Source organism: Magallana gigas, chromosome 4 (assembly GCF_963853765.1).
Source record: "Magallana gigas chromosome 4, xbMagGiga1.1, whole genome shotgun sequence".
NCBI classification, from domain to species: Eukaryota; Metazoa; Mollusca; class Bivalvia; order Ostreida; family Ostreidae; genus Magallana; species Magallana gigas.
In genome coordinates, this window is record NC_088856.1 from 3848629 (window position 1) to 3865089 (window position 16461).

Consider the following 16461-nt stretch of genomic DNA (forward strand, 5'->3'; position numbering starts at 1 on the left):
CCTAATAATGATAATTTATAAAAACGTTTTTATTGCATATCAAATGTGCCCGGATATTTGTAATCTGAGTATTTTGATTTCATAAATTAATAATCAATTAAAGTATACCATTGAGGGAGTCAGCAAGATTCCAGTTCCCCGAGAGGAAGTCTATTTCCCGAGGCGAATTATGGTATACTTTAACCGTTTTATTATACGGATACAAACAATCAATCAGAAAAAGTTCAAATTAATATAATTCTTCGTGTGTATCCATCAAGTTATAACGTCAAAATGAATATAATTAAATTGCAAGCGCGATGTACTGTGACGTAGACAAGTTATGCTATACGAAAAAGATTAATACGTATAGCCAAGAGACGTTGAAGTTAGACGTTGCAACTATATTTAATTGATTCGGAATATTTTGGAATTTTTCCTCCGGTGAAAAGAAAATTCCGAATAGGAGTGTATCTGTTCATTGAACCGACGCATCTTTTTAGTGGGAATCTGCTTACAGCGATTCTCGGGGAATCAGCGAACTATATCGAATTACTCTTTTAGAAAAAGTGAAATTTAAGTAGAGGTATAATAAACAAAAATACCAACTTTCGTTTTGGATTTTAATTCCTGGTTACAAAGAAGGTAAGTGTAACATATATACCTGATTTTATATATTTGCCAGAAATGTGTATTACATTCAATGGAAATAACTAGCCATTACAATTTAAATAGATTACCAATCTAGTCATTATAGTGATTAAGAAAGCTTTTACCTAACAAATGGATTAGTGTCTTTGAATAAATCACTTAGGCCTAACTGATTCTTGTTAGGGAATGTCATGGAATGATAGCATTTGATTTAAGAATTAAAAATTGCCACACAGAAAATAATTTTAAACTAACTGCAATCTCATTGCAAGCAACAAGGAGGTCTTCAGTTAAATACTGGTATTTTATTTGAGAACATGAACACCTTTCTTTACAATATGGCTTGTCTAACAGGGTTCTGTGCAGAACTGCACGTTTGTTCTTTGATTTGCCATTTCCAAGAATACCATCAGCTATAGCGACTAAACTATCGGCTCTTTTCTCCTGCCCATAGAAGTAAATATTTAATTTTTTTTTTCTCCTCTTTTTCGAAAATTTGTTAGTAACGATTATAATATAATGATTCACAATATATACTAAAATTTATGATAATTTATCAATAAAAAGTCTTGAACAGCTAATTTTTTTCATAAAAAAATCGTTCCTGCTGGAAAACACCGTATGTTAAGTAATACATTGATGTTCTTAATCTCGCAAAGTTGTCGTTCGTTTTCTTTTGCAGAATGTATTATTCGATTGTAGAGAGTGATCAGATATATTTCTAAGCGTTTCCCAAAGTTGTGGAGATGAAATATTTATTAGATGTATTTATTTAATCATTTTTTAGACGCTTAAGCTCATTGTGTGCAAATGTCATGAAATGACAGTTTTCCCATAACTTACATAAATTTTAAAATATTGCTTTGTAAAATTTGAAAATTATCAATTTACCATTAAATTAATGAGTTCAGACGGTCAAAGATAAATTTTGCTAGATCAGCCTTTTGACCAACAGCTAAACGCATCGATTGTAAACATCAAACAGCTTAACGTTTTGCAAGGGGTGAACAGATAAGGAGTTTCTACGAGTTTTTCATGTGGTGTAAACAAAAAATTGAGATATATATTTTGAATACCGAAAAAATCTTTATCATGCAATTGCGAGCTGATAAAGTACATACATTACTAATATTCTTTTAAAAAGGGAAATAACCAAGATAAGGAGAATTAGTTTTAATGTTTCTTTAAATGTTTTAATATGTTTTCAAGCGCAATACTCTTATTACTCTTATCAGCAGGATTAATAAAGCCTCACCACACGTGGCCTTGGTACTCTACCTTTGCACACACTGACTGTAGGTTTTTTTGCGTTGAAGGGTGAAATCTGGATGTTTAATTTCTTTGTTTCATTATCGTTATATAAGGTTTAGTATTCTTTCCAAACGCTTTACTGATTATAGTCAATAATAACGAAAGTAATCGTAAAAATTAAGCAAAGTAAAACTGAAATAAAATATACAATACTACAATCACGGCTGACAGTACTTCTTTGGAGAATATTCAAGCTTCACATAGCAGTGGTTCAACTTGTTGAATAATCATGTTAATAGTATCGATGCCGGGGGAGGGGGTAGTAGCTATACATAGAAAGATACGTCTCTGCAGGAGATTAATAGATAATGCACAAGTAATATACAATAGAGACAAAGTACCACGCCATGTTTATCCATTGAATCTTATAATATTATTCAATATTTCGGTCAACACTAGATGGTTCTTGAAGAATCCTAATTATTTGACGTCACGACCAGGAGGCTGTATAAAAAGTATAAAAAGCCACAATACCATTAAACACAATTGCTTGTGGACCCCTAACAATTTTTTAAACTCATGCATTTTCATACTTACTGGGAATTTGACGTATTTTTATTAATTGCCACATAGGTCTATTCATTGCATATTGTGTAACTGCAAATAAGATATTTTTTCCAAAAAAAAAAACATTAAGAAATGAATTCTAAACTAATGTTGCAAATTTTGCCGCTTGGTGGTGTCCGTCGAATCCATCAAGCTCATTATCGACTTCACGTGCAAGCTGACCGGTAGCAATAGAGGAGGCTCATAAAGCCTCATAGAGCTTCCGTCTAATTATTTAAATAAAATGCATTACAAAAGGAGAAACATTCTTCATCAAATAGAAAATATTAAATATCTGTATAACGATCTGACCCCATAACCCGAGGAATCCGGTGAAGGATAGACCAAATGCTGTCGCCCGATTTATACACTTAGTCACAATGAATCAGTATAATCACGTAAGTCAGATGTACATATTTTGTGTCCTTTAACAATGCTTTATATAACGTAACTCGAAATAAGAAAAGAACTTTAGTTCTAGCATATCATTTGTTCGGGTTGTGATGGTTTTTGATGTCATTGTTTGCTTTATTCCTTGCAAATTTCATAATTTCTCCATTTTGGGGGATACCTTTTCACAATTACGTATATCACAATCATATTAATTGCGTCATTTTTAGCTGTTTAATCTAAGACGTCTCATTAGATTAATTTTATTTTCAACACTAAATAAAGTCACAATTTCATTTAAGGATGACGTTTACTCAGAATGAAAAAAAAATCCACTGATGATAATGAAAAACCATCTATTGTGTGTTATAGACCTTTGCTTGTATTGTTATTTTTCACTTTCAGAAAAGTAGGCCAATGACCTACTTTTTGAGTTAATGGCCATTGAATATTTATTGAAAATTCAAGAAAAATCCCATAAAATTTTACACTACGATTGAAATTTTCTTAATTATAAAAATATTACAAATAATTAAACACTTTAAAAAATAAGATACAGTTTATGAGTGGTAGTGGCACTAATTCATTAAGATTTCAGCATCAATTTTTAAAAATAATTCAGTCCGAATTTCCTCTATCAGTTTTCAAATCCCTACCCATTTTTGATTCAATTTTACAAAAAATTGAATGATGATGATACAAAAACATTTATGATATTGAACTACTTATATTTACCTTATTCTGTTGGCATAAAATTTATATGAGGTCAATGATCAAAATTTTGAGATATGATGTCTTTTATCGTTTTTAAGCATTATTCAATATTATAATTATTCGTGCCATAAGATTTTTTTAATGAATAAGTGAGGTAAAACCAACGGAAAATATGCAAAATTACGTAGACTTAAATATAAAATCCTAACTTTTAATATTAGACTACTGCCAAAAAACTTTTAGCAGAAAACAAAATCTGCAAAATTTAGTCCGAATTTCCTCTGTTTGGCTAGAAGTCAATTTTTGTTTGAGCATAATTCCAATAATAAAGTAAAATTATTGAATGTTTTGTCAATAATAATTCATTTCATAAATACTTTTTGTGTTAGAACAAATTTCACTCATTACTTTGAACTTTTTAACAATCGGAATTTGAGAACTCAAACCCTGAGTAAATAATACCCTTAATTGAATCCATTACATCTTTATAAAATGCAACTGAGCATTCGTTGCTGGTTAAAATTTCCTTAAAAGCTACAATAATAACATTTTTTGTTTCTAGATAAATAGCATTACATTTGATACAGTTTATTTTCTGGTTCTCCTGTGGTTGCTGATGTCGGAGTGCCAATAACTAAGGGAAATGTTAAGGAAGGTTATTTATGGTGAACATATTGAGAATGTACTTTTTGTAGAGATAAGTTTAATAGTGCAATTATAAAGGCGGTATGTCATTCTAAAGAAATATCAATGGCAAAAGGAATGCAAGAATGGTAAAAACACATCTATAATGTAGTTTTTTTTAATAATTGCTTGCCATTTAATTTTTAATTTTTTTTTTTTTTTTTTTTTTTACATTTTTTTAAAACTTCTGCCCTAGGGATTTCTTTTTCTGTTCTTTATATTAAAGTTATTGTCAAAAGGCATTAAATGGTCAAATAAAAAACACCCTTTAACTCCTGGTTTGTTCCAGGGGTCTTATTAAAGTTTGTTTTTTTTATGTATGCCCAATATCCCAGATTTGTCAGATAATGGCTATTTTTTATTTCACAAATTAAAGGCGGAAATGGTGATCTTTATAGTAATATTAAAACATTCAGACATATTTAAGTAATAGGAAATATATAACATCTCATATTAATGGTCGTTAATATAAAATACATGGTTACTGTCTTGAAATATATGAATTAAGCTATATTAAGGCGGGTTAAGAATATTTGACAGAGGGCTAGGCTTGCTGAACCTTCTTCACGTTTTTGACCCTAGCCCAAATATAGCTTATACTTCGAGGCATTTATATTTATTCCACAATATAATATCAATTTTACGCTTCAAACGAGCTATTCTTAACACATTTCGCTGAATATCCGCAATTGAAACTATTACGCCATGGCGTTAACCAAGCAAAAGGTTGACGTCACAATACAAATGAAACGCAAAAGCGTGCGTACTCGATTTGTACTCGGCCTCGTTAAGTCTAATTATTTTAAATGATAAACTCATATACCTTTAACAGTCTCTCCTAGACAATGCAACGTCAACCGACTGATATTGAAGTAAGCAACATCACGTGGGTTGCCAAAGTACTTTTTATTTGGTTGAAAATGCGAAAGCATTCCAGTACAAACATCTTCGGCGTAGGTATTCTTTCGACATCAATAACAGTCTAAATGTTAACGTTTAGTAGAGGAAACGGGAAAAAAGATATTTTGATTAACCTAGATCTAGCACCAATCAGCCACTCTGAAATCTTTTACTAGATCTTGACCTTAACTTCACAGATATACGCAGCACTGCTGAGGTGTACAATGAAAATATCAACGGATTTCATAAAACTTTGCATCTTTATAACAAAAACTGTAATCTATTTTTATAGAAATAATTCGATAAGTTGTTCGATCCTTTGTATATTATTATGCTGTTAAATACGTTTCCAACCAACCATTTCATAGACAGATAAATGAATAAGCAAATGCCTTCCATTTGATTAGTGCTCTTTCTTAGACTCAGATATTAAAAATCTTTATTTTTAGGACTAACATTAAAATTAGAATTGAAATTATCTAAATCTATGAGTTCTCACTTGGCTTTATAAAAGACCCCTTAAGTGCCTCAAAATTGCTTAACGACCATTAGTTTCCATTGCATGCACTTTGTTTGTGCCTGGTTACATCATTATTTTTCAAGATCATTAATCATATAAAAGTGTATGTGGCCTTTAAATAGAAAAGAATCTTCTTTCAGCACAGTCTTACAAGTGTAATGTAACTCCATTTTAGGACAAAGGAATACTGCTGCAGTTTAATCATTATAATTAGAGACAACGAATATGGCAGAATATGTGAGTATCCAATAATTCAACTTGCAACTGTGTTGCAATTTATTCTTTCATGCTTCTCTTCAAAATTATGAATTAAAGATAATCATGTTTATTCATACTAGAACTTAAGCATCAACTTTCATTTGTTTTTCACCATTATCTTTGAAAGACTGGGGTTATCCGAAAGTTACAAATTCGAAAACAGAACTCATAACTTAAAATCTGTCAACTACAATTTCATTTGTTCTGTTCCACGACCTTTTCGCAAACAATATAAAAAACAATTCAAAATACCTTATTCATATAATTCTTGAGAAAAAAAAATAATTCGTTATACCAATTTCAGTCAAGCGGCGCGATGTACGACGTCAAAAAAATTCCCGTAATTGAGTCGTTAAACCCCTTTACGGTAATATATTATAAAATTGGTTATTTACGCTAGTGATAAGTACGCGTTTACTATAATCGAACTTAAAACGAACAATATGGGTATTAAATACGCGGAAACATGAGTCTTTACCTCTGCTGTTGCAACGATTACGTCGCCGTTTAATACGAAGTCAAACTTGACATTGTTGCAAAATGCACTTAAAATGATCAAACATTCTGCTACAGCATCATTGTCAGAGAAAATATTGTTGTTCTACAAAATGAAATAAGCTTTCAAAATCTCAATAATTCTTTGCTTTTTAAAATCATTGCATTATAAATATATAAATTATTCGTATTTTGAAGATTCAGATGGATAACGCACAACAAAAGGATTATCTCATAGTGGGGGCAATCGACTTTGGGACAACATTCTCAGGATACGCTTTTTCTACAAAGCATGATTTTTTGAAAGACCCAAGAAAACTAGGAAACATTAGCATAAAGCACTGGGCGGATCCTATCAGCACAATGACGTATAACAAAACCTCAACATGCATTTTGTTCACTGAAGAAAGAATATTCGACAAATTTGGTTTTGAGGCAGAGGCTAAATATTTGGACCTGATACTTGACAATGATCATGAAAATTGGTATTTTTTCAGAAGATTTAAAATGTCTCTTTACGAAATACAGGTAAAAATGTATATTTCATTTGAATCGTTAAGTTTCTTGTATTATCCAATATGAATTATTTTTTGCGTATAATTTACGCCCGTTGTTTTTTTTGTTTAAAGTCAGAAGTCCAAGAAATATTAGTTGAAGATGAAACTGGAAAGACTATGTCTGCTCGAAAAGTGTTTTCCGAATCACTCAGATTTTTAGTGAATTCACTGTTTGATGAAGTGAGGAAACAACAAACCGATATTAAAATGACTGATATAAGATGGGTTGTCACAGTGCCAGCAATCTGGTCTGATCCCGCAAAAGCATTCATGAGGAAATCTGCAATAGAGGTGTTCCTTTCTATTATATATTTTTAATTACTTTAAAGAAAACTTTGCTTTATTACTTAACAAATCGGGACAACAATTGTTCAATAAAATTAAAAACACTCTGGCATATTGATATCCGATTTGAATTAGTTGATTATTACAGGCTGGAATAGACTCTGGTATGTTGACGATAGCTTTAGAACCTGAAGCGGCAGCTCTGTATGTTAAACATCTTCCTGTAGAGAAAAGAATTTGTGAAAACGAGTGCGAAGACTTTGAGACACTTGCTCCAGGTTCAAAATACATTGTTGTGGATGTTGGAGGTATGGTATGCGTTGTATCAAGCTCTAATGATAAAACGCCGCTTAATGATAAAAATATCATTAAGCGTTGCAATTGCAACCCCTAATGCTATTAATTATTGCATTAACAGTTGAAAATATCAACCACTAATGATAAATCGCCGCCTAATGGTACAATTTAATCATTAAGCGTTGCGAATGCAAAGCAGACCTAACGCTTAATGAAACAAGTAAAAAGCTACACGGTCAACCCCTAATGATACAAACATTTTTATCAATAAGCGTTGAAATTGCACTCTTAATGATATAATAATATATCTTAATGTAGAACACTGATTTGCAATGGACGTCCGACTTGTTGTAAATGTCTATGGTGGTTATAATAAAACATAAGTAAACGTTATAAACATCTACACAACTCAATGAAAATCACATTTCTAGAACTCCTCCCCACCAAATAATAAAGCATTATGATGGTACTGTACATGACTACATCCACGTGTATATTCGTCCTCTTTTGACTTAAACTAAAATCTTTAGTAAAGAGATATTGAACATAACATTCTTTTTAAAACAATTACAATGATACATGAATGTCATTAAAATGGGTTAGTATGATTGAAATATTAATATTGAAAAATATTTGCACAGTAATTCCTTAAATCAATAATTTTATTGTAAAACATCTTTACGTAGAGATAGGTTAAAGAAGGTTTTTTTTTATTTAATGCACCCTGGTTTTCAAAATAGCAATTTTTATCTCCAAGAGAATGATTAGAGATGTAATTTTTTATGCCCGTTAAATGATAGCATCAGTGATATATTTAAACCCAAAATGTATGTTTTAAACCTCTTAAATCAAAATTGCTGGGAAATTTTACGAAATAACTATCTATGCTACGGAATAACTAATTTGCTTTGATTTCCAAAATTACAGTAGAAATGAGTGTCATATTCAGAAGTAAAATATTGTCTCCAAGCCCTTTAATTTGAAATAAATTATATCAACAGACTTACTTTGTCATAAATGGTTAAATGATATTAGTCTGACAAAGTCAGTTGGCATTCGATTAAGTCAATTCATGGCTAAAATAATTATCTGAAAATTGAAATTTTTGTCTTAGTTAGATATTCATTTGTATATACATTTTCAATTATATTGTGACCAGAAAGCACTGGATGTTGACAGTCATCATCAAGCATTTATCAAATAGTATTGTACCATGCAAATACTGGCTACTGACATTCACCTTTTAGCATTATATTTTAATTTTTATTGATTACAATGCTTAAGAAAAGATTGCTAGTGATAAACTAAAATCTGAGTGTCAGTCGTAGAGTTATAAGCGAATTACAGAGCTCACAATTCTTTACCTGCAAACAAAGCGCATGCCATGTTTTAGTTTACATTGGTTCAATGTACCGGTTTTTCAAGCTGACCCCTCTCTCTCTCTCTCTCTCTCTCTCTCTCTCTCTCTCTCTCTCTCTCTCTCTCTCTCTCTTAATTCACTTTAAGCATAAATAAATTGTTCATAGCGAATAAGTGTCATTTTGATAAAAATGAGCACACTCTACATGAAAAATGAAGAAAAGTGACTCCTGTAGAATAATGACCCCTTATAGATTAAAATTTTACATTATGAAAAGTTTATTCCATTGTTAGGCATTATAACCATGCTGAAGTTAGCAGCCGCTAACAGCTGCCACAAAGCCAGTAGAAGCTAACAGCCAATAAGGAAAATCATCAAAGTACTGAGAGTACTCATACAGAAAATATTTTTTAATCTATCATCGGCATACTTTAATTAATATCAGGATGAATAATGCATCAATAATTTGTAGGAGCATTGACAACTTCGGACGCAGTAAAGATCGGCTGGATAAAAAATATAAATGCGTCTTGTGAGCAAAAACAAAGGAGATATAAACCGTTCAAAACCACCTGGTGGTATCCGTAAAGCCCAAATTTGAGACCTGAAAATAATAGTCCTATAGATCTCCTGCACTGCCCTGTAATTCGTTTGATTTACACTTTAAATAAAAGGGAGAACAATTCACCACAAGTTCAAATGACCTAAATGGACACATTTAGATTGGCAAATTTGCCGATGCAATTGAAAAATCGCGATAAAATAATTTATAAAAGTTATGCAAGCTGTGCATATTCTTTTTAAATAATAAAGGTATATGAAATGTTGTTTAGAATTATTCATGTAAAGTGTCAAGTATAGTTCAGCCGATTTATACACAAATGAAGCGTCATTTCCCGCCATATGTCGACGAGAGAAGAGACGTAACTGTTAACAATCAATCTGTGGAAATGAAAGTGTGTTTGTGTGTGTTTGCTACAGATATGAACAACTATATACAGCGATTTCTTTACAAGTTCTGTGTTTATAACTTCAAAATAAGCTGAACAGTTTGAAAATTCAAGTAACTCAAATTCCGATATCTTGGATACGGTGTAACCCATTTCTATTCTTGTTTACAGCGGGGGTCATTTATCTTTATGTTTAACATGAAAGAAATAACCCCTGGGTTTATTTTCTTCAGATTATTCTACAGCAACGCGGGGGTTTCATTATTATTCGTCGAAAAATGACCCAAGGTCATTATTTTACGGGGGTCATTATTCTTCTTTACACCTGCATTATTGGCTGCAGTATATGCTATCTATATTCGGTAAATAGATATTGTAAGAAAAACTTTAGAAGCAAAGTCTTCAAGGAAAATCTTACTTGAATTCATACGATGTGTATTTTGTATATGTTATTTCATATTGCACGATTGTATCTGAAATAAAATGATTAAATCATACCAAGAAGAAAGAAGATGGGGGAACAAGATAACGCAAATGCCCATTTGGTTTAGTCGTAAAATAGAATTTCATATTTAATTTTTTCCAACTAAATATACTTGATAATGCTATGATACAAGTTTACAAAAGGACAATTTCTAACTATATTCAGTTTTGAGTATTTTAAAAAACGATAAGAAAAAAAAAATTCTAAAGCTTTGGTTGTATCGAACCCACAACCGCGAACCTTAGGCCTATAATCATACCTAATGTCTGGTGCTCTAACCACTGAGCCATTTCAATCACAACACACACCCATTGTTAAATGTTATATGCGACTTCAACCACGAATTTACGGACTTGTATTATTTTTCTAAAACGTTCAATTGTTGCGATACAGTTGGCATTTGTAAAGTATAGTTAGTCATCTCTCCATGTTTTCGTTGATTAAAATTGGTTTGATTTCCTTTAAACCTTTTATAGACTATGACAATAAGATGGAGCTCAGACACACTATATAAAAGAAAAGGCACTGAAGTTCTAAAAATGGCACTATTTGGAGGTTTTGACACGCATACGTCAGTTTAAATCAACCTATTCCAAATATTTAACATATCTATGGGTTATAAATTGATGTTATGGTAAATATACATTGTTTTCAATAACTTAGAAAGAAATAAGGAGATTTGTTGATATTTTAATTTTAAGTATCTTATCTTTTCCATTTAGGGAGTTTACACGCCTTATTCATCCATCTTCTTTGTTTTGTACTCATTTATTCCTAAGTAATTAACCATGAAAAATAACATTCTTGCACATTATTTTCCATTCATAGTCTACCAAACTTCGTGACTGGAATTTGACCTAAAAAAATAGTGATAGATTATACAAAAAGCTTAGATAATATATAGAAACAAAGGTAACACATATCTAAGGTTATACAATTTTATATCACCATCACCTTAGCCGAAAGCTCAAGTGAGTTTTTCCGATAAAAATTTGTCTTCTTTTTGTCGTAGTCTTGGTCGCTGTTGCTGGCCAAGGAAATTCAAGTCTGTACGAAAGAAGGATTACACCCTATTTCAAGGGAGATAAATAAGAAATCAGGAAACTTAATATGCATTTTTGTTTAAATATCAGGTCATATCATGACCATGGGGGTAGATTGGGGCCACAGATGTGGGAGAGGTGGTCAAACTGTTACATAGTAGTATATTGTGAAACTCTTTAAAAATCTTTTTACCAACCGATTGAAACTTATGTGTAAACATCTCATGTAGTTTTGACTGTAGTTTGTTCAAATCTTGACCACCCAGGGGTAGGATTGGGCCACAACGGAGGATCAATATTTTACATATTTGTAAAGTGTTGCTCAGGTGAGCGATGTGACCTCTGGGCCTCCAATTTTGTGATTTTGTGGTGTTTAAAATGGTAAAAGCTGTTTAAAAAGGTTTGGTATCTAATATAAAATGTGTTTGAAAAATCAATTTTGTGCCGGAAAATTTTGTTTATCAGTTAAAAATATAAAAAAAAAACACGCATAAAAAATAAAATTTTGAAGATTAAATTTAGCAGACTATATCTTTATCATGGATTCATTCATTCTGAAAGCGCATCAAACCCTTTGACATTGATTAAGAAAATAAAACAAGATACTTATTGACCATTCATTCTGAAAGTGCATCAAACCCCTTGACATTGATTAAGAAAATAAAACAAGATACTTATTGACCACATCGCATACTTAAGTTCATAAAGCACTGGCAAGAACACGAAAATACACTGCTAAATAAATGAATTATGTATACCATTCTATTTCAGTACGTACAGAACATGTGTTTAACTTCAAACACCTACCCAGGGGATTTTTAATTTTTAAAAAAATTAATATTTGCTTATATTCATTTATAAATAAGGATGTTTTAAACAAAGTTTAATTGAATTTGAATTATTGATCTCCCTTTGTATAAGTTTTGCAGGTATTTTACTTTTGGAAAGAAAGTGGTATTAAATGTAAGCAGTTTATATATTCCTATCCATAATGATGATTTCTACCAAACTTAAGGATATGCGGAACACTGATCACGTGAATATCATTGTTTTGCTGCTTTGATTTGCTAACTCTGTTATAATTACTTAAATGATACCGATTTGATTTTATGACGTTTTCATGTATTTTTATCTATTACACCAAACATGATTTGTTAGATTCCCCCGTACTTTACGGCTCTTAAGTAGTCATTGTCACAAATACTGTTTTAGAGAGACTGCAGGAATCGGGATTTATTTTATTTGTTCATAACAGAGAAACATTTTTAAAATTTCTAAAAAGAGGATAGGTGCACTGCTTATCACAATATACCCCATTAAATGGTAAGAAAGAGGTCGTAAAGTTTATAGTGCACACCGTAATTTTGAAATATGTGTTTTAATGAGTTTTTTGGGCTCATCATAAATCAAAGCCAATGTTCTAACCGATTTAAAGTATATTGCTATTTATTGAGATTTTATCAAATATGACTTTAAAGTCAGTATGTTCAGTATTTAAACAGGGAACAACTTGTTTTGTCAAAAAAATAACAATTTCGGTAAAACAAGTTAAAAAAAAAGTGGCAATGAAATTAGTATATTTTGCGACGGACATTCTAGTGTCTTTAACTTTGAAAAATTACAAATGTTTATTGAGTAAATAAGTAATAAATGAGTTCCATCATCCTGTTCTTTCTTAACTGAATTTGATCTAGTGGCTCTAAAAAAAATAACACTAGAAATGCATTTCGTCATACGGAACATTATTTCAGAATATGATATGATATTGCATTGAATCATGTGATACGATATTGTAGAATGTGAAATTTTATTATATGCTACAATATTGTATTATATGATACAATATTGTCTACTAATATAAAATATGATATAGTAATGTATTATATGATGCAATATTGTATAATACGTCAGTTATGTATCCCAAAATCTTATTTTTATATCTTATAATATGATTTTGTTTCATACTAATTATATGATATTGTATAATGATTTAATATTGGAATGTGTAATATGTTACATTATGGTATTGTTCCGTATGATACGACATTGTATTGGATAATATGTTATGATAAAATCTTCATTCTGTATGTATAATTTTTTCCATCCATCTTTCTTTCCTAGATTTTTTTTAAATGGTGTGAGTTTCACATTTTGGTTTGTTATTATATCATTAAGAGTGCAATTGCAACGCTTAATGATAAAAATGTTCGTATTATTAGGGTTTGACCTTGTACTTTTTTGCTTGTTTCATTAAGCGTTAGGTCTGCTCTGCATTCGCGACGCTTAATAATAAACTTGTATAATTAGGCGGCGATTTATCATTAGTGGTTGATATTTTCAACCGTTAATGCAAGAATTTATAGCATTAGGGCTGCAATTCCAACGCTTATTAAACTTTTTTATCTACATGTAACATACCACCGAAATCATTGAAAGTGTTTGAGTTTGCTGTAAAAGAATAAATTAAAAAGTAACTCACACTTGACAGGGGGTACAGTTGATATAACTGCGCACGAGGTGCTGGAAGACGATCACGTCAGAGAACTTATTAAAGCAACTGGAGGGAACTGGGGAGGCACAAAGGTGGACGAAGAATATATGGATTTTATCAAACGCCTCATTGGTGAAGATACTGCAAGGTACATTGATGAAAACACACCAAGTGTATTTTTTGAATCTTGTAGGGAGTTTGAAATGGCCAAAAGAACAATCAAACCCAATTCCGACGGCAAATTTAATGTCAGGATTCCCTCTCAATTTGGGGAAACCTACTCATTAATACATTGCGGTAGAGAGTTGAAATCAGTAAAAACTGTCTTTACAAAATATGAAAAACATATTACCGTTTCATTTACTGGAGACAAACTGCGATTGAAATCAAAGGATGCGGAAGATTTCTTTGCTGAATCGGTAACAAAAATTGCTGATTATCTTTCAGAACTTATTGAGCAAAATGGTGATAATGACATTACTACTATTATTCTTGTTGGTGGCTATGCAGAGTCTCCAATGCTCATTGAGGGAATTAAATCCAGGTTTTCTCACATGCGCGTAATCATCCCTACAGAAGCAGCATGGTCAATTTTGCTTGGAGCAGTCATTTTCGGTCACAGTCCCAACCTTATAAAACATAGACGAAGCAAGTATACCTATGGCATTGGCGTAAACAAAAGGTTCAAGCCTTCTGAACACGATGAAAAACATAAATATGAAGAAAATGGAGAATTTCGATGTTGGGGGCTTTTTAGTAAACTAGTAGAGATCGATGAAATTGTATCGGTCGGAGAATACAGAAAAATTGATAAACATTTTCATATAAAAGACTGCAAAGAGGAAGGGAACTTCAAATTGTACGCTAGTACATTGAAAAGTCCAAAATATGTTGATGAGGAAGATTGTTTCTACATCGGGCATATTTTGTCGCCTGGTCATGAGTTTCTTCCCAAACATACCATTTACATCGATGTGTGTTTTGGAGAAACGCAAATCATGTTCTTAGCACAACAACCAAAAAGTGATAAATTTTTTCTTTGCTATCTTGGAGATTGATTTAAAAGCCAGCGGCTTATGCGTATTCATGTTACTAACACAAAGGTAACAATATATACTTATGTTAATCAGATTTGTTGAGTGAAAGACACCAAGACAATAAGACTTGCATTTTTTTCTTGATATTGTTTACTTCATTGTTTAGTGCATGTACTTATGACTCATGTGTAGATATTTTGTATCAGTCGTTTGCACATTATCTATCTGAAAATTAGACAAAAAACTAATCTAGGGCATATATTTTAAGAATATCAATATTTATTTTGATTATAACAAGACCACGTACTAGAAGAAAGTATAAAAACCATTGATAGAACTTTTTATTCTCTTCGATCAAATATGTAATCTTCCGGTTCTCAACTTTTATGCAGTTTGCACAGAAAAAGAGATATATAGCATCAAAGCAACACAAAACACAAGATTCTATTGGCACTTTTCAAGTTGTGTACTGATCAAACTACTGATAAGTGTTAAGTATGAAATTCAAAGTATACGTGGTAGTGTTGCTCTAATCGGATTTTTTATATCGTAAACAACGACAGAGGAAATACTGGGCGAGAAACAGATGTAAAACTACATACCTTTTAACATATATTTGATAAAATTAACATCTGTTTTCATATTTTCAACAAAAAACTAATCAAAATACTTATAGTGTTCTTATATTTCTTATATTTTAAATATGTTTTCAGTGCTGTTTACAAATTTAGAGGAACATTACACCTACATTTATGACGTCATCCTTTTGTAAATCAATTGGGGGGGGGGGGGGGTTGTCTCTTGTATATTTATATACATTGGATTTTGGTCTACGTATTGTTGCTTTAAAATCTGTGACTTTTGTCTACGATTTATTGTTTCAAAATCTGTATAGGAGTATGATAACTTTAAGCTTTGTTATATATATCACGTTGTTCCCGTTGAAAAATGCCTCAAGATAATTAACATTAACAGTTCTCCTTGTTGGTGATTTTGTACGAAAATGTTGAAACAATATTTTTTTTACATGGTTTTATTTCCGATGATTATTTACAAAGACTGTAAAGGGATTTAAAATATTGTATATATCATTAACATCAAGGTATTTGTTAAAAACTAAATATTCCGCATACGAGGGTCAATAAAAAATACGAAGACAATGTGGTTGTCTAGCTATCACATATTCTTCTGTGAAGTCATAACTAACAAACTAATTTATGCAACAATACTTGTTTTATTGATATACGAAGTTTCTTTTTCCATAAAAGGAACTTCTGTTACCCAATTTTAATATCAACATGTTTTGTCACCACGGCGTACGGTATCATTTAAAACATAACGTCAAGATGACGCACGCACAGATTAGAAATATCCAATCTTTATATCACCCTGAGTCTTTTGTGCTTTTACCTATACAATTAAAATCAGAAATATAATTATTTCACTTGAAATCTACTGAGTAATCACTAGAATTCGTAGTGGCTCAATTTTCGTGGTATTAGGGTATCC

At 31.3% G+C, this 16461-nt stretch overlaps 1 protein-coding gene across 4 annotated transcripts; it reads left to right on the forward strand.

The window, feature by feature from the left end:
- The first annotated feature begins 437 nt into the window (after nucleotides 1-437).
- Nucleotides 438-16131, forward strand: LOC105327030 (heat shock 70 kDa protein 12B). 4 transcript variants are annotated; one of them, XM_066080962.1, is made up of 6 exons: nucleotides 438-624; nucleotides 5871-5932; nucleotides 6647-6976; nucleotides 7078-7296; nucleotides 7439-7598; nucleotides 13913-16131. In XM_066080962.1, exons 2-6 carry the CDS (start codon nucleotides 5921-5923, stop codon nucleotides 14971-14973), a joined length of 1782 nt encoding a protein of 593 aa, XP_065937034.1. In that variant the 5' UTR covers nucleotides 438-624; nucleotides 5871-5920; the 3' UTR covers nucleotides 14974-16131. The 4 variants fall into 4 exon arrangements, with proteins under 4 accessions (XP_065937034.1, XP_065937033.1, XP_065937036.1 ...); XM_066080961.1 differs by lacking the exon at nucleotides 438-624 and adding an exon at nucleotides 4122-4256; XM_066080964.1 differs by lacking the exons at nucleotides 438-624; nucleotides 13913-16131 and adding exons at nucleotides 4122-4256; nucleotides 12354-12757.
- The last annotated feature ends 330 nt before the right edge of the window (nucleotides 16132-16461 follow it).